The 26,169-nt window shown below is 41.9% G+C and overlaps 1 protein-coding gene and 1 pseudogene across 2 annotated transcripts in view; one reads left to right on the top strand and one right to left on the bottom strand.

Annotated features, from left to right (window-relative positions):
* Positions 1-734: 734 nt before the first annotated feature.
* LOC122907973 lies at positions 735-850 on the top strand (annotated as a pseudogene).
* A 14,381-nt stretch (positions 851-15,231) lies between these two features.
* Positions 15,232-26,169, bottom strand: part of CRK (CRK proto-oncogene, adaptor protein) — a 43,752-nt gene continuing 32,814 nt past the window's right edge. Inside the window, exon 3 of one of the 2 annotated variants that reach the window (XM_044248191.1) lies at positions 15,232-18,810. In XM_044248191.1, the coding sequence (XP_044104126.1) occupies positions 18,673-18,810 (138 nt within the window). In that variant the 3' untranslated portion in view covers positions 15,232-18,672. The remainder of the gene's footprint in view (positions 18,811-26,169) is intronic. The other variant, XM_044248192.1, reaches the window with a different exon arrangement.

Genomic DNA, 26,169 nt, shown 5'->3' with positions numbered 1-26,169 from the left:
CTCTCCCTGCTCCTTCTCTTTCTCCCTAACTTTCCCTTTCAAATAAATAAAATCTTAAAACAAAAAACAAAAACCAACAAACCATCAAACCATCAGTTACAAACCTCTCAAGTTTCGATGACTTAGGAAGAAGGGAAGATTAACTAATAAGTGGCTTGAGGACAATACTAAATTAGAGAGATGTTAGGTCTACGCTTTACGCTACTTGCCAGTTAGTTTTCAAATTTAATGAAGTAAAGTGGGCACCTGGGTGGTTCAGTCCTTAAGCATCTGCCTTCAGCTCCCATCATGATCCCAGGGTCCTGGGATTGAGCCCCACATGGAGCCCCACATTGGGACTTCTCCCTCTTCCTCTATGTACTTCTTCCTCCGCTTGTGCTCTCTGTCAAATAATTAAATAAAATATTAAAAAAAAAGAATCAACTTACAGAAATACCAGTATAAAATAAGATCAAAGATCTTCCGAACTCTGGAAGAAGGTTTTTTAGCATTGAAATTAAGACTTGACTATTTGAATAAATAGTAAATCCTGGCACAGGTAGTTACGTGTCCGACTCTAGGTTTTAGCTCAGGTTGTGATTTCAGGATTATGGGATCAAGCCCTGCATGGGGGCTCAGTGCTGAACATGGAGCTGGCTTAGGAAACCATCTTTCCCTCTCCCTCTGGCCCTCCCCCCAAAGCTTAAACTCTCTCTCTCCCTCTTAAATAAATAAATCTTTAAATAGTAAACCCAAGCTTTGCGCAGTGGCAGTATCGTAGCCAATGAGGTTTATCCGAGGCGTGATTATTGCTAATTAAATAGTAAACCCAAAGTATAAATAAATAAATAATTTAAAAATTTAAAAAAAGGTAGTAAATTCAATAAGTAAAATAAGAAAAGGGTATAACCAAAAAAAAAAAAAAAAGGTATAACCTGTTAATTCATACATGAGAAAATTCAAAGGGTAGGTAAGTGGAAATCTATTTGTTCTCACTGGTAATAAAAATATACAAATAAAGTACCTGAGATATACTTTTTGAACAATTAATTTTTAAATTAAAATTAAAAAGAAATTTAACTATGGTAAGGGTGCCTGGTTGGCTCAGATGGTTGGGCATCTGCCTTCAGCTCAGGTCATGGTCCCAGGATCCTGGGGTAGAGCCCCTCATCGGGCTCCCTGCTCAGTGGGAATCCTGCCTCTCCTTCTCCCTCTACTACTCTCTCTGCTTGTCCTCTCTCGCTCTGTCAAATAGATAAATAAAATCTTTAAAAAAATTTTAACTATTATAAAATACACAACAAATTTATCATCTTAACCTTTTTTGTTTTTAGAATTTTGTTTAATTTTTTATTAAAATTTTTTTATTGTAGTTGAGCCATCTTAACCATTTTTTAAGATTTGATTGTAGTTGTTTTTAAATTTTTTAATTAATTAATTTATTTGAGAGAGAAAGAACGTTTGTGAGAGTAGGTAGAAGGGTAGAGGGGGAGGGAGAGGGACAGATTCTACACTGAGTGTGAAGCCCAATGCAGGGTTCGTCTTCATGACCCTGAGATCATGACCTGAGATGAAGTCAAGAGTCAGACATCTAACCAACTGAGCCACTCAGGCAACCCTAAGATTTTTTTTTAAAGGAATCTCTATACCTAATGTGGGACTTGAACTCACAACCCCAAGATCAAGAGTCACATGTTCTATGGACTGAGATAGCTAGGTGTCCCAAGATATACTTTTAAATTTACTATATAATTTTTTTTTAGTGTAATGATGAAAAGAAAAAATATAATGGTGTTTCATGCTTTCCAGTTTACTCTGTTGGCAGTGCGGACAATGGATAAACACCCTTTGGAAAGCAAAATATTCAAATGTGATAGCCATGACCCAGTAATCCTACTCCTGGAAATCATTGCTAAAAATAATTCAGTTGAACCAAAGGCTGTATTCATGAAGATACTTGTAATGTTTTCCTATTACTACTGTAAGAAATTACAACAGATTTTGTGACTTAAAGCAACACAAATATATTATCTTAAAGTTCTGGGTGATAAAGAAGTCCTAAATCCAGATGTCATCACGGTTGTGTTTCTTCTGGTGCCTCTAGCAGTAAATCTATGTCCTTGACATTTTCAACTTCTAGAGTCATCTTTTTTTTTTTTTTTAAAGATTTTATTTATTTATTTGACAGAGAGAAATCACAAGTAGGCAGAGAGGCAGGCAGAGAGAGAGAGAGAAGCAGGCTCCCTGCTGAGCAGAGAGCCCGATGCGGGACTCGATCCCAGGACTCTGGGATCATGACCTGAGCCGAAGGCAGCGGCTCAACCCACTGAGCCACCCAGGCGCCCTCAACTTCTAGAGTCATCTTGCCTTATTGGGCTTATTGCCCCTTCTTCCATCTTTAAGGCACCTCATTGGAACCTCTGGTTCCATTGTCATATTTCCTTTTCTGACTCTGACTTGTCCTTCATCCCTCTTACAAAGACACTTGTGACTGCAGTGGAACTACCAGGTAATCCAGAATAGTCTTCCATGTCAAGATCCTTTTTCACAACTGCAAAAATCCCTTGTGCCATGTAAAGTAACATATTCACAGGTTCTAGGGATTAAGATGTGGACATCATTGGGGGACCATTACCTTGTTTTGCACAGTATCACTAACAGACTTTGTTAATATAACCACAAAATCATTATTACATCCAAGATTAACATTTATTCATTCACTCATTTTTAAAAAATTTTTTTTTAAAGATTTTATTTATTTATTTGACAGAGAGAGATCACAAGCAGGCAGAGAGGCAGGCAGAGAGAGAGAGGAGGAAGCAGGTTCCCTGCTGAGCAGAGAGCCCGATGCGGGCCTCAATCCCAGGACCCTGAGATCATGACCTGAGCTGAAGGCAGCGGCTTAACCCACTGAGCCACCCAGGCGCCCATCATTCACTCGTTTTTAAAAAGATTTTATTTACTTATTTGAGAGAGAGAGAAAGAGCGAACACAAACAGGGGCAAGGGCCTGAAGGAGGAGGAAAGCAGGCTTCCTGCTGAGCAGGGAGCCCGAAGCAAAGCTCAATCCCAGAATCCTGGGATCTTGACCTGAGCCAAACTAGAAGCTTAACCAACTGAGCCACCCAGGTGACCTTCATTCATTCCTTTTTAAATATTTTTTTAAAGTGATCTGTACACCCAATGTGGGGGTTGAACTCACCACCCTGAGATCAAGAGTCAAATGCCCTACTGACAAAGCCAGCCAGGTGCCCCACATTCACTCATTCACTCGTTTATAAAGACTTATTTGAGGGGCGCCTGGGTGGCTCAGTAGGTTAAAGCCTCTGCCTTTGGGTCAGGTCACGATCCCAGGGTTCTGGGATCGAGCCCCACATTGGGCTCTCTGCTCAGCAGGGAGCCTGCTTCCTCCTCTCTCTCTCTCTCTCTCTCTCTCTCTGCCTGCCTCTCTGCCCACTTGTGATCTCTCTCTGTCAAATAAATAAATAAATAAAAATCTAAAAAAAAAAAAAAAGACTTATTTGAGAGAGAAAGAGAGAGCATGAGCAGGGGAGAGGGCAGAGGGAGAGAGAATCTCAAGCAAACTCCCTGCCAAGTGCAGAGCCCAACATGGGACTCAGTCCCACGACCCCGAGATCATGACCTGAGCTGAAAGCAAGAGTTGGACACTCAACTGACTGAGCCACCTAAGTGCCCCTATTTTCTAACATCATCTAATATTCAGCCCATGTTCAATTTCCCATGGTTGTTTCAAATGGGTTTTTCCTTCCCAGTTGGTTTACCTGAATCAGGATACAAACTAAATTCACAAAATATATCACTTGATAGAGCTCTTAAGTCTCTTTTTATCCATAGCAATTCACCCTTCCTGTCCCTTTTCTTTTTCTTACCATTTCTTTGAGAAGAAACTGGGCCATTTGTCTTGTAGAATATCTCACATCCTGGATTTGTTTCTTCACTTCCTTATGGTGTTATTTGACTTGTTCCTGTATTCCTCACATTTCCTGTAAACCGATAGCTGAATCAGAGTCAGGTTCAATTTCTGTTTTATTTGAATGCCTCAGAGGTGGTGCTTGCTGTGAGCTTCCTATTCTATCCATCAGAGACACACAATGTCTTGTTCACTTTTAGTGTGGCTAACACTGACAAAAGACAAATAATAATTTTATTATACTCAGAACAATGTTTTTTAAAAATTTTCTGTACATTGAAATATAATTATTATGCAATATATGATGTTATATTCGTTTCAGGTATACAACATAGTGATTTGGCAAGACATCATTCATTGCTCACCACGGTAGTGTGGTCACCATCTGTCACCACAGTGTTAATCACATTATTTACTATTTACTACATACCCTATGCTGTGCTTTTCATTATCATGACTTACTTCTTTTTTTTTTCCAATTTATTTATTTTCAGAAAAACAGTATTCATTATTTTTTCACCACACCCAGTGCTCCATGCAAGCCGTGATGACTTACTTCTTTTATTACTGGAAATTTGTATCTCTTAGTCCCCTTCACCTATTTTGTCCCCACCTATCTCTGTTGGCAGCTACCAGTTTTCTGTATTTAAGAGTCTGGTTTTTGGGGCACCTGGGTGGCTCAGTCATTAAGCGTCTGCCTTCAGCTCAGGTCATGATCTCAGGGTCTTGGGATTGAGCACCGCATCGGGCTCCCTGCTTAGCAGGAAGCCTGCTTCTCTCTTTCTTACTCCCCTGGTTGTATTCCTTCTCTCGCTGTGTCTCTGTCAAATAAATAATTAAAATCTTAAAAAGACAACAACTAATTCTTTTTTTTTAAAAAGTCTGGTTTTTTAAATTTGTTTCTTAGATTTCATAGATGAGTAAAGTCATATGCTATTTGTCCTTCTCTGTCTGACTTATTTCCCTTAGCATAATACTCTTTAGGTCCATCCATGTCACAAATGGGAAGATTTCATTCTTTTATGGCTGGGTAAATTCCACTATATATATATTTACATATGTATCTTTATCCATTCATCTATTTTTTTGAGAGACTATTTACTTATTTGACAGAAAGAGAGAAAGCACAAGTAGGCAGAGAGGCAGGCAAAGAGATGGGGGGAAGCAGGCTCCCCGCCGAGCACAGAGCCTGATATGGGGCTTGATCCCAGGACCCCAAGACCATGACCTGAGCCGAAGGTAGAGGCTTATCCCACTGAGCCACCCAGGCGCCTATTCATCTATTTTAGAAGATTTTTATTCATCTATTCATTCATCTATTTTAAAAGAAGATTTTATTTCTTTGACAGAGAGCGAGAGAGAGCACAAGCAGGGGGAGCAAGCAAGGGAGAAGTAGGGTCCCCCTGAGCAGGGAGCCCAATGTGGGACTCAATCCCAGAACCATGACCTGAGCCAAAGGCTGACGCTTAATCGACTGAGCCACCCAGACACCCCTACCCATTCATCTACTGATGAACACTTGGATTGTTTCTGTATCTTGGCTATTGTAAACAATGCTGCAATAAACATAGGGGTATATATCTTTTCAAATTAGTGTTTTCATTTTGAGGGTAATTAGTAATGGAATTTCTGGATCATATGGTAGTTCTATTTTTAATTATTTTGAGGAAACGCCATACTGTATTCCACAGTGTATACTGTATATACACAGTATAAACAGTATACTGTATTCCACATTCCCACCAAGAGTGCACGAGGGTTCCTTTCTTTCACATCTTCACCAACACTTATTTCTTTTTTTCTTAATTTCTTTTTTTTTTTTTTTAAGTAATCTCTACACTCAACGTGGGGCTCGTGACCTAAACTCACAATCCCAAGGTCAAGAATCTCGTGCTCTACCAACTGAGCCAGTCAGGCACCCCAACGTTTGTTATTTCTTGCCGAGACAAATATGTTTATTATTTTTTATTTTTTTGAAGACAAATATTTTAAATAACTTTATTGAGATAGATATAATTTACCCACCATAAATCCACCTGTTTTAAGTCTAAAATTCAATGAATTTTAGTATATTTCAGTTATATACCCATTGGCACCATCTAATTTTAGAACATTCCCCTCACACTAAAATGAGACTTTGAGCCCATTTACAGTCAGTCCCCATTTCTACTCCCAGCCAAGGCAGCCATTAATCTATTTTCTGTCTCATAGATTTGCTTTTTATAGAAACAAATCGTGTTTTGTGTGCTCCACTGTTTTGGTCTCTCTGCTAACTCTCAGCTGGTTTCTCCTCTGGATTCGGGCATATAACTGCACTACCTTTTTTCATTTTCCTTGCTCCTATTTCTCTCAATCCCTCACTCATTTATGTTGATCAACTTTTAAGAACAGTGTCTCTAGTTTTATGCTAAATTTTCTTGCCTTGTGTATCTTGGGCCATCCTGCATTCCCCAGCAAGCAGTTCTGCGCTCCCATAGATTATCAGGGCCCTGCCAGCCCAAAGGGAACTGCCCTGAGCTTTATAAAATAGGTGCCCCTCCAACACACAGTCTTAGAGACTGGCGGCTTAGCAAGCAAAACGGGGCTCTGTTTGGATTTAAAACTATGCTCCCTGCAGGCAGGTAAAGCCAGAAACCAGGCCTGAGTCCTGGCTAGCAGAACACAGGCTGGGTTTCAACTCCACCCCTCCGTGCCCCAGGCGTCCTTGGGGAGGGCATAATAACCTGCATATCCACACGCAGCAGCAGAGCAGTAAGACTAGACATTCAATTCTCCTTTATGGTAGTAAATAGAGGTTTACTATTAGTCATTAACAAATATTTGCTGAGTGTTTTCCATGTGGTCATCAAGGAAGGTGCTGCAGATAAAAGTGAATAAACGGGACACAACTCTGAGCTGAAGAAGCTTGCTGTCAGTCTTTTCATTCTCAGTCATCTCTTCCCATGTGCCTTTCTTCTCAAACAGTCTGCAAGTCCCCGCTCCAAACACCTACTTTGGCAGGTGCTGAAAATCATGCTTGGGGCGCCAGGCTGGCTTGGTGGGTAGAGCATGCGACTCTTCGTCTCTGGGTCATGAGTTCAAGCCCCAAGTTGGGTGCAGAAATTACTTTAAAAAATAAAATAACTTAAAAATCATGCTTGCACATGCAAAATATTCAAGTTATAAAATAAAGAAAAAACTATAGGGTGTCTGGCTGGCTCAGTCTTGTAGAACATGCGACTCTTGATCTCAGGGTCATGAGTTCAAACCCCATCTTGCACTTGGAGCCTACTTAAAAAGAATAAAAAAGAAAAAGAAAAACTACAAATATTGGGGTATTGACTTGTTTAGTGATGATGCTTCCTACTAATTTGTGCTTCAACATTTTAGTCAAATAGTTTATTTTATGGGCTATCTTCTGTAGATTGCAAAAATTGCCAAAATCCTCACTCCTCCTGTATCCGCTCCCCTTTGCAATACGACTCTATAGCTCATTCGATCAAGAGGTGGAGGCTGTTTCCTCAGTCCTTGAATCCTGGCTGGCCATGAGACTCACTTTGATCAAAAGAATGCACTGGAATTGACATTGTGTCAGTTCTCTTTTTTTTAAAGATTTTATTTATCTATTTGACAGAGAGAGAGATCACAAGTAGGCAGAGGCAGGCAGAGAAAGGGGGGGAAGGAGGCTCCCTGCGGAGCAGAGAGTCCGATGTGGGGCTCGATCCCAGGACACTGAGATCATGACTAGAGCCGTAGGCAGAGGCTTAACCCACTGAGCCACCCAGGTGCCCCAACATTGTGTCAACTCTAATGCCAGGCCTTAAGAGGCTCTGTGTGATTCTCCCTGTTTTGGAACTCTGTCAATAGCCATGAAAACCAGTCCAGGCTACTCTGCTAGAGGATGGGAGATCACATGAAGCAGAGATAAACTGTGTCAGCTGGGCCATCCAAGACCAGCCAGCCCACGATTAGAAGCTAGGTAGACCAGGGTGCCTGGGTGGCTCAGTTGGTTAAGCAACTGCCTTTGGTTTAGATCATGATCCTCGAGTACCAGGACTGAGTCCCACATCAGGCTCCCAGCTCCACAGGGAGTCTGCTTCTCCCTCTGACCTTCTCCTCTCTCATGCTCTCTCTAATAAATGAATAAAATCTTTTAAAAAGCAGCTTTGAGGGCACCTGGGTGGCTCGGGGGGTTAAGCCTCGCCTTTGGCTTGGGTCATGGTCTCGGGGTCCTGGGATCGAGCCCTGAATCAGGCTCTCTTCACAGTGGGGAGCCTGCCTTCCCCTCTCTCTCTGTCTGCCTCTCTGCCTGCTTGTGATCTCTAATAAATAAGTAAATAAATAACTTTAAAAAAAAATCTTTATGCCCAACATGGGGTTCAAACGCATGACCCGGCCATCAAGTCACATACTCTTCCAACTGAGCCAGCCAGGTGCCCCGACACAGTAACTTTCTTATGTCTCTAGGGTTATTACTACCCACATCTCCCACTTGGCTTTTGATGACCTCTAGCCTATCTTCTGTTTTTCTTTTGTCAAAAATATATACCCTGGGTATCTCCTGTATGTTCAAGCAGAGCTGGGTATTGGAAATATAGCAGTGAGCAATGTTGGTCTGGTGACAGGCATGCACAGGTAATTTCAGTTCAGTGTGATGTTACAACAGTAAGCCCATACAGCCAACAGAGAACATGGGACTGACACCTCACCCAATCAGAGTGTCAGGTAAGATTGGTAATTGAAGGTGAGAGAGAAGGTGAGTCAGATAGAGGCGCAAGTAGGTGGGTCCGGTAAAGAAAGGTCAAGAAATTCAGTGTGGCTAGAGCCCAGAGTACAGGAGGGAAAGCAAAGGAAGCTAAGGCTGGAGAGAGAAGCAGGAAGTGGAACAGACAATGGCTCTCTATCCCTTTGCAAAGACTTTAGGTATCCTCTTGCCTATCCAATTCAACTTCTTTGTATTAGAGTAGGTTAACTGCTGCAACTATTTGACCTTAAAACATATAATGGGTTTTTTTAAAAAGATTTTTAACATTTATTTAAAACATTTTTAAAGATTTTAAGTAATCACTACTCCCAACACAGGCAACATAGGGCTCAGACTTACAACCCTGAGATTAAATGTCATGTGCTCCACCCACTGAGCCAACCAGGTACCCCCAAATAACAGTTGAACAGAAGTTTATGTCTTGCTACCTAGCTGGTAATTAAGCTGGAGATGGGTCAGGTGGGTGAAATCTCTGCCCCGGTGTCAGCTCCATTCCCGCCTGATGGAAACAGAGAACATGGAGGAGACCCTGCGGGAGGTTTCTATAAGTCAGGCCAGAAAGGGACGCAGGCACTTCTACACACAATCCATTGGCTGAACTCAATCACATGGTTGTATATAACAGCAAGGGAGCCTAGTTAATGTAGTTAGGCAATGTGCACAGAAGAGAACAGGGATTTGATTGAGTAATCTCTGCCATACCCCTTATGGGGTCTATCACTGGGCCCCCTAGGGGTCAAGATTCTGGATCAATAACCTTTGCTTTAGAAGAACGCCACTCTCCCCCCTCCCACAAGCACACAACATCCTGATTGCTACTGAAAATATGACTAAAGATGATCATATTCTTTCCTTTTTTTCCAGGTATGACAGTACTTATGATAGCCAAAAGTGGTACCTACCAAATAGATCTCTTCTGTTCACCAAAAGGAACAGAAGTCTGCTCTGTTGTTTCAGTTCTAGCGGGTAGCCTGCCAAGTCGGTGCTTTATCTTTCCATTATGATGAAATTTACCACAAATCACCCCAAACAACAATGTTCTCCCCCAGTTCTTGCTTATATAAATGTCGGTTGTCATGACAACAAGAAGACTGCCCTTGATCATATGGCAGAGCTTGCTAAGAAACAAGAAGCAACTCACTGGTTCAAACATAAACCTAATCCCACAGGCATGCCTAACATGGGAAATAAGAAACTGGGGCAATTTTTTATTCAAAAGAAAAAGTGAAAGTAGAGGAAGAACTTGATTCTACTGGGAGAAAAGATGTGGCCAAAGAATTTAAATAAACCACTTCCTCTTGTTACACTCTTTTTTGGGGATGGGATCTGGCTTTCTCCTTCTTTCTTGTTATATCACAAGGCTCCTAAAAGGATTTAGGCCCCAAACTCAGTTCAATTTTCTCTTTACTTCCAACTCTTTACTATAATTTACAGAAAGAATTCACAAAGACCTTGCCCCTGTTAGCTGCATTCTTGACTTGCTGCCTCTGAGTTACTGAGACCCAAATGGCAAGATAAGAAGTAATTATTTTGATTAGTGTTCAGGATATATTAAGCTACTTACATTACAATTGGCATTTTAGGACAAAATAATTTGGACGTAATCCTGGCATTGCTGGTAATGGAATTCGGTCTTTTTTAAAGTATTGCCAAAGAAGCCTGTGTGGCTCAGTAGGTTAAGCGTCTGCCTTCAGGTTAGGTCATGATCCCAGGACCCTGGGATCTAGCCCCACATCAGCGTCCCTGCTTGGCAGGGAGCCTACTTCTCCCTCCCCTCTGCCTGCCACTTTGCCTGCTTCGCTCTCTCTCTCTAATAAATAAATAAAATCTTCGAAAAAAGGAAAAAGATTCCTAAAACTAGAAATTAAAAATAAGATACAACTGGGGCACCTGGGTGGCTCAGTGGGTTAAAGCCTCTGCCTTCAGCTCGGGTCATGGTCCTGGGGTCCTGGGATCGAGCCCCGCGTCGGGCTCTCTGCTCAGCAGGGAGCCTGCTTCCTCCTCTCTCTCCTCTCTCTCTGCCTACTTGTGATCTCTGTCTGTCAACTAAATAAATAAAATCTTAAAAAAAAAATAAGATACAACTAGTGAAGAATCCTTGTGTACTGTAGGTGGGAATGTAAACTGGTGCAGCCACTGTGGAAAACCTTATGGAAGATCCTCAGAGAGTTAAAGTGGCACTACCCTATGATCCAGTAATTACACTACTGGGTATTTACTCAAAGAATAAAAAAACACTAATATGAAGAGATATATGCACCCCTAGGTTTACTGCAGCATTACTTACAATAGCCAAACTACGGAAGTAGCCCAAGCAAGTATCTATTGATTGATGAATGAATAAAGATGTGAGATATAGTGTGTGTGCACACATCCACACACTGGAATATCATTCAGTCATTAAAAAAAAATGAAATCGGGGCGCCTGGGTGTCTTAGTGGGTTAAAGCCTCTGCCTTTGGCTCAGGTCATGATCCTGGGGTCCTGGGATTGGGCCCCCGCATTGGGCTTTCTGCTCAGCATGGAGCCTGCTTCCTCCTCTCTCTGCCTGCCTCTCTGCCTACTTGTGATCTCTGTCTGCCAAATAAATAAATCTTAAATAAAACAAAATAAATGAAATCTTCACTTGAAAAAAGAGGGGATGCCTGGTTGGCTCACTGGGTTAACCGTTCGACTTTTTTTTTTTTTTTAAGATTTTTCTTTATTTATTCGACAGACAGAGATCACAAGTAGGCAGAGAGGCCGGCAGAGAGAGAGGGGGAAGCAGGCTCCCCACTGAACAGAGAGCCCGATGCAGAACTCGATCCCAGGACCGAGATCATAACCTGAGCCAAAGGCAGAGGCTTAACCCACTGAGCCACCCAGGCACACCTCTTTCTTTTTTTGTTTTCCATTCAACTCTTGGTTTTGAATCAGGTCATGATCTCACAGTTGTGAGACTGAACCCGGCATCGGGTTATGCACTCAGTGTGGAGTCTGCTTCAGATTCTTTCTGCCTCTCCAATCCCATGCTCGCTCACTCTCTCAAAAAAAAAAGTCTGCATGCTTAAAAAAAAGAAAGAAATCTTGCCATTCCCAACAACATGGATGGAACTGGAGAGTATAATGCCAGGTAAAAATGGGTAAGGGGGTGGGGTTAAGAGTGCACTTTTTTTTTTTTTTTAAGTAATTTCTATACTCAATGTGGGGCTTGAACTTACAATCCTGAGATCAAGAGTCAAATGCTCTCCAGACTGAGACAGCCAGGCACCCCAAAAGTGCACTTGTCTTGATGAGCACTGAATAATGTACAGATCTGTTGGACACTATATCATACACCTGAAACTCATACAGCACTGTTTACACTGGAATTAAAATTAAAAAGATACAACCAGTGAAAAATCTTCATTTATGAACATAGGTCCCCTCTAAGTGATCCAGTCACCTCTCCTATGCAAAAGGAAAGGAACATGGCCATAGAGAAGGACCCAAACCCTTAAGACTAGGCTTTGACAAGCATTTCATGTTTCTGCAACAGAAGGACATCCCTAAATGGATTTTACTCTCATATTAAAATGAATCTACAGTCTTGGAGCATACACAAGACCAGGAAAACCAAAGACAGCAGCTGAGAGGTAATCATCTGGGTCCCTGTTCCCCAGGACTACAAAATCTGAGGGAACATTCTTCATTCAATAAATGTGTACTGTCTGCTGTGAGCCAGGCTCTGTGTTGGGCTCAAGAGAGAATGAACAAATCACATGTAGCTCCTGCCCTGCTGGAGACTAATAAGTCTAACAGTCTAACAGAGATGGAATGAAATTACCACAGAAATACATAATCACAATATGAGATGAGCACCATGAAGATAAATGATGTGACTGATTATGAGATTGAGGGATTCAGAAGACATCTCTGAGGAAGTGACAGTTAAGCTGGAACCAAGACAGTAGATCAAAGTTGGGGAGAGGGAGGTCCTAGAATGGGCAGGGGCTTTTTCACCTGAACTTATTTGCTCCCCTCTAGTAACCACTTGCCCAACATGGGGATCGAACTCACGACCCTAATATCAAGAGTTGCATGCATAACCAGCCAGGTGCCCCCCATCTGAAAAGCTGAAAGGAAAGCCTGCCAGGAGCAGAGAAAAAGAAAGGCTGAGGAAGGTGAGCACTTCCATGTAGGCCCTTCTATGGAATGCAGATTGTATTTTATGATTAAGAGGAACCACTAAAGGATTTTTAAAGCAAGGGAATGCCATGATCAAGTCTGCCAAGGAAGACCATCCAGGTTGCTCTCTAATGCACAGATAAGGGAAAGTGAATGGCCAGGAGGGAGTTTGTCACAGTGGTCCACACGAAAGATGGCTGCTTGTGTCACTGTAAAAGAGGCACAAAGGGAGTATTTTGAAGGCAGAGCTGACAGAATTTGGTAATGGTGGGGATGTAGGGGAGAGACACATCTGTAAGTGGGCAAGCAACTGGAACCTTGAACAGAATAATCAAAGCTATTTACTGTCATGTAGTAGGCAAGAGGGGTTGTAACCCGAATCACTCTCTCACTGGCACTTGCCAAGCCATGAGCCCATCCAGATAGAAGGGGTGCTTTTTCCAAATGGTTACTCACAAAAGCTGCTGCCCACCAAGCTGTGTGTCTGAAGACCTGGACAGAACACTTACTTTCAGAGTCACCAGGGGCCCCCATGGGGGTTACAAGATGTGGCTTTTGTCCTGCTACTCCTAGAATATAAGATTCACGAGGGCAAGGATCTATTCTGTAGGAGCTACCACTCTTAGAACTGCATAACTTGATCAAACTAGTCACAGAAGCACCCAGTCAGCCATAAATAGCTGCAATATATGGGGTCAATTTCTCCCTTTGGTGAGGACAGATGAATACATACTTATTAAAATACTTCATATTTAGAATAGCCCCTTTCTCTGGCAGTAGAGGTACCCTTGGGTTCATGTGATACTCTTTCAAAACAAAGAATTTCAAAAAGATGAGTAAGGGCAAGATGGCTGTCACCCTACGGTAGGTGATCTTTAGACCCTGTAGCAACACCAGCCAAGGCAGCCAAGACTTTGTGTTAGGGCTTCCAACTGTTAAGGAGGCAGGGCAAGAAGGAGGTAGCACTGAGCATGTAAACCTACACAAGTAGCACAGCAACTCCAGGAAGCTCGATCCTGCATCATGGAGAACACTAGGGCAGCCCAAAGGTATCCAACAGTATTATACCCTTATATAGTACCAAATCCATTTTCACTCAGACTTTCCTGGCTTAAGAGAGGAGAAGCCCATCTTACATCTCAACTCAGGGTTCTACTTTCCTAGTTTCTTTGCAGGTACTCCAAGAACCTTGGAGAAGCCCACCTGGGTCACAAGCTTGAAATGAAGCTAGAAACTCCGTAAAATTTTCCCAAGTAAACAGAGGCTTTGAACAAGTCAACCTCCACATGTCTGATACACAACTATTCTTCCTCCCATTCCCAGAAAGCTAAATGTCCAAAGTCTTCCCCATTTGAAGTGGGAAGACAGGAGAACTGTCCAAGTCAGTTTACTTTTGACCATGTAGTCAATATTCCAGAGCTCACTTTTCTAGGATTAATGCAGATCTCAAATCTAAGAAAATCAGGACAACCACAGAAATACTGGGAGTGTCCCCTTGACTAAAGCCAGCCTAAGTGCTCATTTTTGTTTGTTTTCATCCTCTATCCCTAGAGGACCCTCAAGCATGGCTCTTTATATGAATTTCATTTTTTATTTAAAGATTTTATTTATTTGAGAGAGAGAGAGAGAACACAAGCGGTGGGAAGGAGCAGAGGGGGATAGATAAACAGAAAGCAGCAGATCCCCTGCTGAGCAGGAAGCTCGATGTAGGGCTCTATCCCAGGACCCTAAGACCATGACCTAAGCCAAAGGCAGACACAACGGACTGACCCTCCCAGGTGCCCCACTTTTTTTTTTTCAAGACTTATTTATTTGAGGGGGGGATAGAGGGAGAGGGAAAGAATCTCAAGCAGACTCCTCACTGAGTGCTGAGCCTGATGTGGGGCTCAATCCCACAACTCCAACATCATGACCCAAGCCAAAACTATGAGTCAGACGCTCAGCTGATTGAGCCACCCAGGTGCTCCTGAACCTTTTTTTTTTTTTTAAGATTTTATTTATTTATTTGAGAGAGAGATCACAAGTAAGGCGGGGGGGCAGGGGGGGGGACGGGGAGGAGAGCAGGCTCCCTGAACAGAAAGCCTGATGCGGGGCTCAATCCCAGGACACTAAGATTATGACCTGAGCCGAAGGCAGAGGTTTAACCCACTGAACCACTCAAGTGCCCTTGAACCTCACTTCTTGATGGTTAGTTCTCGTTTGCCCTCTACCCATTTCTTTTGATCTTCAGGGTATGCAAGGCAATAGAGGTCCAAATACTTAGCCTCCTCCTGCCAAACTTAAGAGGCCTACTTTCACGTTTTCTTCTATGGAAGGGGCTTCTCTCTTCATATCTGTAAGAGGAATAGAATTTAATCTGAAAATCAGGGTCATAAATACAAGAGTCAGTATGATTATTCAAAGTTATGTGAAGGAACCCCAACACTCAACATATTAAAACAAGATTTTAACACTTTATTTTTATCGATAAAAAGTTGAAACATACTTAAATCACCTTGCTGTTAAGCTTGTGTATGCCAAAGTTGGCTCTATTTGGAGGAGATTCCTTTAACTCTGGGTTGACAATCTTCTATGACTACAGCAGTAATGAGCTGTTTTATTTTGGGGCCAAAGCAGAATACTGTATAAGTAACTGGCAAAGCTTGTTCTTTTCATTTCATTTTTTAAAAGTAATTATCTATGCCCAAGGTAGGGTTTGAACTCAAGACCCCACGGTCAAGAATTGCATGGTTTGACTGAGCCAGCCAGGCTCCCCTATCCTTTTCATTTTAAAACTTCACCACCCGTAGGACACAAAACTAGAATATGTCAACCTTTTAGGTACATATAGTGTCACAATGTGTGTATATCTACATGCTTTGAGAAACGATGCGAAGAACATAATGTTTAAGTTTTATTTACTAAATTATCTATTCTGAAAATGTGCTACTTATATAAAAAAGGAGAAATTACACTGTATTATCTGCAATGACATTCTGAAAACCTATTATATAACATCTAAATTTCTCACTTGCTTTATAAAGCCCCCTACCATAACCTTATTTTCTTTACAACTACATATAACCATTTCTGGACAAATTTGATGTTCTGTGTCCACATTATTTCAGCTTTTTGATCATTACATAATCATTCTTATATTCATCTCAAATCAATTTACTTCATGACTTCTGGAGACCCTTCAAAATATCACCAAAGATTAACCTCATCTTTAAGGAGTACCTACAGATTATGTATAATTGCTTCTTTATCTGAATATATGACTGTGTGCAGGCTGTTGAATGCACACACCTCTTATTCCCTAAGCATAAAAGATTTAGCTCTTTTGTGAAAAATATTCAAAGATCACTTTTTCCAAAGATCACCAAGCCAAACATTTGGCCATATTTTTATTTACTACATATACTATAAACATATACAATACATGCTACAAAAAAACTTTTTTTTTTTAAATTTAACTGTCAAGAAAGTGTATAGTGTTATAATACAATGGCACATGTTCATATTTTATTTCAAATTGGTCTGCTTACCATCCATTTCATTCCATTAATAGTGAAATGTTACTTAAGGATAATTAAAAATTATCTATTTGCAATATTAACAATAAACAAGTCCAACAAATTAATAAGAATTAACCATGTCAAATATTAGTATCCAAAAACTGGGGTTTTGCAGAAATGATTATATAAAATATAGCAGCCAATTACAGTTTACTTTGCTCTGTGACAATGTACATATGCACTTGAATAGGATTCCAGCATTTGCTTTTGGAAGATACTTATTAGAAGTCCTTTGATCTTAAGGTCCAACAACAGCTACACCCAGCCAAATCCAACCCAACAGTTCATATAATGGCTTCGGACAACTGAACATTGAAAAATTCTTATGATTTGGGTAGAGTTGAAGTTCCACTAATATTACATATGATAAAAAGAGACATTACAAGCCAATATCAAAGTCAAAGGCAAAAGAAAATACAAACATTCAAATCAGTTTATGATGACATTTTTCTACAAGTACTTTAGATGTCATACTTCCAGGAAAAGGAGATTTTTAATGTGTATTTGGACTTGGATTTTACAGTATCTATGCCCTATCTGAAAATTTAAGAGTAGTCAGAGAGAATTAAGTCTAGTATTGCAAATCTTTTCATTTAATATTATTGAGCACCCACTATGTGCACTGCACTGTGCTAACTTTTAAAAGTTGAATATTAATGTCTTTATCAAGCATTACCTTAGTGTGAGGTAAAAATACATTAAATTAGCGTCAACTCATTAGTTTGCTTGTGGTATGTAATCCTGTGTCAGCTGGCTTCCCTGTGCCATATAAAGAGCTTCTGCATACCCCTCATTCACTCATACAAACACCTGCACACCGACTATGCCAAGCACTGTGCTGGTCACTGGGATACCATGATTTGGTATATGTTCAAAGAATGCATATTATTAATCATTAACCTATGTAAAAACAATTAGAAAGATACATTACTTTTCTAACATGAGGCCCGAAGCAAAATATAAGGTGTTTCCATGGGTCATATCACACCAGAGACCAGTGAGTGCCTTCCTAGACTGAGAACTAACTCTGAAGGTTTCACACTGTAGTCTAAATAGCCTAGATCATTTCTGGTCTCAGAAGTCTGTTCTTGGGAGCACCTGACCCCACATACACCATTCCATACTTAAAAGGATTTGTAAACTGAACTGGAACACAATGAAAAAGAGCCAAAAATGAAGGCAGTTGATAATGAAATGCACTTCAAGCACTATTCTGGCCATGTAAAATGAATAATACGTAAGTAATTCATGATTGGTTCAAATGTTTTTCAAAGCACTAACCCTACTTCAAACTCATGTAATTTTAAATTGACTTTTATTTTATACAAGTTGTATATAAAGCAAAGGGCAGAATTTGGCCCTACAACCATCTATGGAATAGTCTAAGTGATTGGTCCTTCCACTCTAAGCAAGTAGAAGCTAAGAATTTCAGAGTCCTCTAACAGGATACTGGCACTCGGGAGAAATGGCCCTGCTGGATCCCATTAGCCAGGAGTCTGTTTAGTTGTGGTAACAGTGTGAACCTACTATGACCCCTTGAGGGAAGGCGGAAAGCTGGGAGTTTGGGTGTCCACTCAGTGAATCCAATACTGGCTTAAAGCTATGCACTGAATAAAGTGCTCTGCACATCTGCTTGTCATCCGGATGGGAAAGAAACACTTTTCTTGAGAATGAACCTACTGGTAGGTTTGGGGGAAAAGAATGACAAGGATTTAAAGAATCCCAAATGTACGAAGCATTGACTAGAAAGGAAGACAAATGCCTCTAGTAGTGTCCTCAGAAATCTCAGGATTTGAACTGTCAGAATGAGTCATACAGTGGTCATGTTCTATAAATGAAAAAGCAATCCCACTGGGTACTTACTATTCACCTGGTGCAAGATTACTTCATGGGGATGGAAGGGAACAGTCTATTGCCATTTGGTAGCATCATTTCAAAGTGAAAACAAAACCACTGAATAAGTCAGGGTAAGCGGTGTGCTATATTCCTCTCCTGTTAATCAGTATTCCACAGGCTGATTTGCACTACCTGAGGGAAAGGAGACAAAATATCCCTCCCTTCTGATACACTCAGGCATGGCTGCTACCACCTAAAATTGCCAATTCAGAAGTTAACACACGAGCCCTCCAGTTTCGTACCCTGAAATGGTAAATGAGACTAGAGATGTAGTTCAGTCTAAAAAAGATCACAGGTAACAGAATGCTTATACAAACTAGACTGCTTTGACATCTGTAAGAAAATTATATAGATGACAATCGAAAAAAAAAAAAAAAAAGATTGTTCCCATCTGTCAGCAAAACTGTTAGTTGAGCTATACTCAGCTGAAGTCCTCATCAGGATTCTGTTGATCCAGCAGACGGACATGTGTGAATGGGAAGTGACCTCGTTTGCCATTACACTCCCCTTCCCACTGACCACTCACATTAATCTTCGTAACCTTTACCAGCTCACCGACCTGCAGGAGGAGAATAAGGAAAGCACTTTATTTCCAGTTATGAATGCAAGCTGAAAAACTCCATTCTCTGGTTAGGCATACCCTGTCCACGTGATTGCTCTAGGGCTGACATTACAGAAATGGCTATTTGTTGCCTCCCAAGCCCCAGCCACCAGACTGATTACTTGTGGTTAGTGCAGGCATAAGGAAGAAGGGATTTCAGCAGTGCAGAAGAACAGAGAGTACAGGAAATAGAAATGATCCTAGAAAATGACACTTTTTTGGAAATGTTAATCATCTTTGGATGAGAAATCCCAACAAGAATGACCCAGTATTCCTTTTCTTGGTACCCACTACCCTTAGGTTCCTGTTTGTCCCACAGCCTGTGGCCCAGGAGAAGAGGTCCCCTTACCCTCACTGACATAGGACAGCAGCACAATCCCCCAACCACCTGTGTACATGTATCACTGCCTGCTACTGCTTGCAGACAGATGATAATCATGGAATGCAACTTCACTTGGTCTCAGAAAATGAAGTGTTCCTTTCACCTTCCTACCAAAGCAAAGCTTTTCCCACCTGGGCAGGTACAGGCTAAAACTCCAAAAGCCCCCACTTTCTTCATCAAACTCTACTTGGCAGGCCACTGTCTGCCAGCTCCCCACCCCCACCCTACCATGTACTAACAGACCTTGTTGCTTCCTCAATGCCACTTGGTACATATTCATTAACAATAAGGAGATATCATGTTTTTGCTTATATATGAAAAGCTTTTCTTTGCAACATCAACTATAAAGTTTTTTGTTTTTTTTAAAAATATTTTATTTATTTGACAGACAGAGATCACAAGTAGGCAGAGAGGCAGGCAGAGAGAGAGGAGGAAGCAGGCTCCCTGCCTGATGCAGGGCTCGATCCCAGGACCCTGGGATCAACTATAAAGTTTTGACAATCTAGGATATACCTCTATCTTATAAACTTAAGACAAAATCAGTCTGATGAATCTTGTGGCAAAATACTGAACAATGGTGAGATAAGTGGTGAGATACTGGACTAAATAACTTTATCCTTTGATCATCAACATCTGAGTTCTGAGGCTACAAGAGCTTTTTTTTTTTTTTTTAAAGATTTTATTTATTTATTTGAGAGAGAGAGACAGTGAGAGAGAGCATGAGCGAGGAGAAGGTCAGAGAGCGAAACAGACTCCCCATGGAGCTGGGAGCCTGATGTGGGACTTGATCCCGGGACTCCAGGATCACGACCTGAGCCGAAGGCAGTCGTCCAACCAACTGAGCCACCCAGAAAAGATTTTATTTGGGGCGCCTGGGTGGCTCAGTGGGTTAAGCTGCTGCCTTCGGCTCAGGTCATGATCTCAGGGTCCTGGGATCGAGCCCCACATCGGGCTCTCTGCTCTGCGGGGAGCCTGCTTCCTCCTCTCTGCCTGCCTCTCTGCCTACTTGTGATCTCTGTCTGTCAAATAAATAAATAAAATCTTTAAAAAAAAAAAAAGATTTTATTTATTTATTTGATAGGGAGAGATACTGTGAGAGAATTTCAGAGTCCTCTAACAGGATACTGGCACAAGCAGGGGGAGTAGGAGAGGGAGAAACAGGGAGCCTGATGTGGGGCTCGATCCTAGGACCCTGGGATCATGACCTGAGCCGAAGACAGACCAGACCTGTAACAACTGAGCCACCCAGGCGCCCCTACAAGAGCTTTCTAAGCAAAATTACTCATTTGGTTTCATTAAGTTAGTAACTACTACTTACTGAACTTGCACTAAGGACTGTAAAGGATTTTTTTTTTTTTTTAAAGTAGGCTCCATGTCCAACGTGTGGCTAGAACTCAAGAGACCAAGTATTGCATGCTTTACTGATTAAGCCAGTAAGGTACCCCTACTGTACAGAATATTTTATATAAATTATTTTGTAGTCATTATAATATCCTTGTAAGACATGAATTTTTTCATTTTATAGATGAAAAGACCGAGGTTCAGAGAAATTAGACATAGCTGAGGTCACACAGCCACTAGCAGGGCTGGAATTTGAGCTCAGAAGTATCAGCTCCAATGCCAATTTATAATTTATGTTCTATCATAGCAATAACTTTCAACTACTGGCCAAAGTCAACTCCAGTCTAGGACCAGGGCCTTCTGTAAAAACTAGCTTGATATCACTCAGAGGACAAACAGCTTGCCTACACACCTGTCTATAATTTCCTAAGGAACCATCTGAAAACCACAGAAGCCTAAGGTGGTTGTGGGTGTCACAGGATGCTGAGAAAAGGAAGACAAAAAAAAACAAAAAAAAAAACCTAGAAAATATCTTACATAAAAGGGATAAGAAAAGTGAGAAAAGGCAGCAGCTCAGTCTGCTGATGTTGTGAAGATTAAGGCTGATATGGTAAGGGGAGAAGAAAGGATGATACTGCACTCCCATCCAGTCCCTATAGGCTGCTAGCTCCAGGGTTCTTTATTATCAGCAATCCTCTAATTCAAAGTTCCTGAAACCTAACCAAGTCAACCATGACAAGTCAAGATCTTCCTAGTCTTTTGGGGAGAGGAAGACCAGGACCTCTAAGCAAAAATATCCTAGCTAGTAAAAACAATCTGAAAGTTCGCCTTATACCCCCAATTCTCGTTCTCAGACTTCTTTTTTTTTTTTTTTTAAAGTAAACTCTATGCCCAATGTGGGGCTCAAACTCACACCCCCAAGCACAAGTGTTAAGCTCTACCAACGTACTGGGCCAGTCAGGCACCCCATGAGTTCTGACTTCATTTTACCAGCTTTTTTTTTTTTTTTTAATATTTTGTTTATTTGACTAAGAGAGCGATCTCAAGTAGGCAGAGAGAGATGGGGAAGCACGCTCCCAGCGGAGCAGAGCCCACTGTGGGGCTTGATCCCAGGACCCTGAGACCATGACCTGAGCTGAAGGTAGAGGCTTAACCCACTGAGCCACCCAGGTGCCCCCTTTTTTAAAGAACTCTTGCAGTGTTGTACTAGGAACAACATCGACCTGTTAACATCTGGCTACTCTGTAGTGCATTTTCCTTGTTTCTAACCTGTCAACTATCCTTGACTGTCTCCCCACCCCCACACCCCTCACACCCCCCACACCCTAGGTAAAATTAATGTCACCATGCTGTTAGCCCCTTCCTATGTTAAGGTCAATCGTATGAAGTGCAGTACTTCTTTTCCCCATTTTAGTATTTATTTGTATTTTGTTTTTTAAAAAAGACTTATTTGTGCTAATATTTATATTTTTACATATTTTTCTGAGAGAGAGACAGTGAGCAAGAGAGTGCCCAAAGGGGAGAGGCAGGGGGGAAGAGAGGGAAAGATTCTCAAGCAGAGACTCCTTGCTGAGCTCGGAGCACAAAGCAGAGCTTGATCTCAAAACCCTGAGACCATGACCTGAGCTGAAACCAAGAATCAGACACTTAACCAACTGAGCCACGCAGGCATCCCTGTACTTTCCGTTAAAACACTTACGTCACGCTAAGTGCTATTCTGAAAGCTGGACCCAGAATTAAGTCCCTGACCTTAAGAAAGGGGATGGGGGATGTGTATGCTCACATACTCATGTCAAAAATTTAAAATGCCACTCATGTTAGGTTCCTCTCCAGACATGGACAAAGGGGCCAATTTAAGAAGCTGGTTTGAGGGGTGCCTGGGTGGCTCAGTGGGTTTAGCCTCTGCTTTTGGCACGGATCATGGTCTCAGTGTCCTGGAATGGAGTCCCACATTGGGCTCTCTGCTCAGCAGGGAGCCTGCTTCCCCCTCTCTCTGCCTGCCTCTCTGCCTACTTGTGATCTCTGTCAAATAAATAAACAAAATCTTCGGCTCAGGTCATGATCTCAGGGTCCTGGGATCGAGTCCCACGTCGGGCTCTCTGCTCAGCAGGGAGCCTGCTTCCTCCTCTCTCTCTCTGCCTGCCTCTCTGCCTGCCTGTAATCTGTGTCAAATAAATAAATAAAATCTTAAAAAAAAATAAAAATAAAAATAAATTAAAAAAATAAAAAAATAGGGGGCGCCTGGGTGGCTCAGTCGTTAAGCATCTGCCTTTGGCTCAGGTCATGATCCCAGGGTCCTGGGTTTGAGCCCCACTTCCTGCTTCTTCCTCTCCCACTCCCCCTGCTTGTGTGCTCTCTCTCGCTGTGTTTCTGTCAAATAAATAAAATCTTTAAAATAAATAGATAAATAAAAATAAAAAAATAAAAAGAAGTTGGTTTGACAGGGCACCTGACTGGTTCAGTCAGTAGAGCATGTGACTCTTGATCTTGGGGTAGTGAGTTTAAGCCCTACACTGGGTGTAGAGCTTATTTCGGTCTGGAGATGAGGGGGTGACGCTAGTTTGACAAGATCCCAGCTAACATCCCTAACAGCTGCCATATATAAATCCATCATTTTATTGATATTAAAGACACACAAAAGGTACATGAGGGAACATTCTGGAATGCTGGAAATGTCCTATACTTTCATCTGGATAGTTATACCATAGGTACATACACATATAAACTCCAAGCTATATATACTCAGGATCAGTACTTTTTACCAAAAGATTGATTTCATATCTAAATGAAAAAATGGGGGATGCTTGGGTGGCTCAGTGGGTTAAGCCTCTGCCTTCAGCTCAGGTCATGATCTCAGGGTCCTGAGATCAAGCCCCACATCGGGCTCCCTCTCTCTGTCAAATAAATAAAATCTAAAGAAGAAAGAAAGAAAGAAAGAAATGAAAAGATGGGGCACCCGGGTGGTTCAGTGGGGTAAGTGTCTGCATTGGAATCAGGTCATGATCCCAGGGTCTTGGGAGCAAGTCTGTATCAGGCTCCCTGCCCAGTGGGGAGTCTGTTTCTCCCTCTTGCTCTCTCCAGAATAAGTAAATAAATAATCTTTTTTAAAAAAACTGAAAAGGGGGGCGCCTGGGTGGCTCAGTGGGTTAAGCCGCTGCCTTCGGCTCGGGTCATGATCTCAGGGTCCTGGGATCGAGTCCCACATCGGGCTCTCTGCTCAGCAGGGAGCCTGCTTCCCTCTCTCTGCCTGCCTCTCCGTTTACTTGTGATTTCTCTCTGTCAAATAAATAAATAAAATCTTTAAAAAAAAAAAAAAAAAAACTGAAAAGGGGTGCCTGGGTGGCTCAGTAGGTTAAAGCCTCTGCCTTCGGCTTGGGTCATGATCTCAGGGTCCTGGAATCGAGCCCCATGTCGGGCTCTCTGCTCAGCAGGGAGCCTGCTTCCCCTTCTCTCTCTGCCTGCCTCTCTGCCTACTTGTGATCTCTGTCTGTAAGTAAATAAATAAAATCTTTAAAAAATAAAAAATTATAAAAATTAAAAAACTGAAAAGATGAAAAAAATTGGTTGTATTTTAGCTAGATTTTCTAGGTGTTTTTTAGAAGCTGATTCTTCAGGGGGCACCTGGGTGGCTTAGTCAGTTAAGCGTCCAACTCTTTTTTTTTTTTTTTTAAAGATTTTATTTATTTATTTGACAGATAGAGATCATAAGTAGGCAGAGAGAGGAGGAAGCAGGCTCCCTGCCAAGCAGAGATCCCGATGCGGAACTCGATCCCAGTACGCTGAGATCATGACCTGAGCTGAAAGCAGAGGCTTTAACCCACGGAGCCACCCAGGTACCCCAAAAGCATCCAACTCTTGATTTCAGATCAGGTCATGATACCAGAGTTGTGGGACTGACCCCATGTGTGGCTCCAAGCTCAGCAGGGAGTCTACTGGAGATTCTTTCCTTCTCCCTCTACCCCTCCCCCTGCTCACATGTATGCACATGGGCTCTCCCTAAAATAAATAAATAAATCTTTAAAAAAAAAAAAAAAAAGATGGTTCTTTAGGATATATCCTTAAGCCCACCATTCTACTTGATACCAAATTCGGGTAAATGTTTAAACACTTCTTTTCTCTCAATGCTGTATTATCTTTATTCTTAAGCATTTAAAATGCTCTCAAATTGCATCCTAGAGAGCTCTAAGAAGTGAAGGGTAGGCTGAAATGTGGACTAGATTAGCCTCTTGCTATTGCCAAAGATGAACCACACCAGGCTTCTCCACAAGTATGATGGAACCTGCTGATTTGCCTTCAGACTTGCTCCTGCTTCTTCTTTCCAGGTTCAAAGGGAGAAACAATAGGGGTTCCTACAAGAGGTCACTGGCGGGGAAGGGGGTGATTTTGTACAGATTAGACCTTTGGATAACATCAGAGCCATCTCTAATGTACATGGTCTCTTGGTTCTACTCTACAGAGGCTCAGGAACACGACACCATATTCTGAAATCCTAAATCTTTTTTTTTTTTTTTAAAGATTTTATTTATTTATTTAACTGACAGAGATCACAAGTAGGCAGAGAGGCAGGCAGAGAGAGAGGGGAGGAAGCAGGCTCCCTGCAGAGCAGAGAGCCGGATGCGGGGCTCGATCCCAGGACCCTAGGATCATGACCTGAGTAGAAGGCAGAGGCTTTAACCCACTGAGCCACCCAGCCACCCCCAAAATCTTTTTTTACAGTTGATTAGGTTCTTGGCAGAGAGGCCCAAACATCAGGGGGTGAGAACAAAAGCTATGCCATAACTCTGAAATGATTCTAACTTTTTTTAAATTCTGATTTTTTATTTTTTTTTAAAAGATTTTATTTATTTATTTATTTGTCAGAGAGAGAGCGCGAGCGAGAGCGAGCACAGGCAGACAGAGAGGCAGGCAGAGTCAGAGGGAGAAGCAGGCTCCCCGTGGAGCAAGGAGCCCGATATGGGACTCGATCCCAGGACGCTGGGATCATGACCTGAGCCGAAGGCAGCTGCTTAACCAACTGAGCCACCCAGGCGTCCCTAAATTCTGATTTTTAAATGTAAGCTGTCAACTGGGCTAATTAACCTATCCAAAGTGGCCTTAAAGTACAAATACTTCGAGGAAGACCTTATTATTAAAAATTAAAGAACCCTTTGTATCCTTTGGAGTCTTTCTCTTGAAAGACTCAAAAGCACATGGGGACTCATGGAGTCAAGAAAAGACAAATTCCAGGGGCACCTGGGTGGCTCAGTGGGTTAAAGCCTCTGCATTTGGCTCAGGTCATGATCCCAGGGTCCTGGGACCAAGCCCCATGTTGTGCTCTCTGCTCAGTGGGGAGCCTGCTTCCTCCTCTCTCTCTGCCTGCCTCTCTGCCTACTTGTGATCGCTGTCTGTCAAATGAATAAAGGAAATTTATTTAAAAAAAAAAAAAAGGAAAAGAAAAGACAAATCCCAAAGGCAACATGAGTATTATTGGATTACATGAGGCCCAAGTGCTTCCACAGTTTGGAAGAATAAATGGCTGTCAAGCCTGTCAGGTACTAGTGGGGAAGTGCAGGAGGGGACAGGGCAGTCTGAAAACACAGTACTACACTCAGGGC

The sequence above is a fragment of the Neovison vison genome, chromosome 5 (genome assembly GCF_020171115.1).
Source record: "Neovison vison isolate M4711 chromosome 5, ASM_NN_V1, whole genome shotgun sequence".
Lineage (NCBI taxonomy): Eukaryota > Metazoa > Chordata > Mammalia > Carnivora > Mustelidae > Neogale > Neogale vison.
Note: the sequence above shows the minus strand (reverse complement) of the source record. Positions and strands in the feature narration are given on the sequence as shown.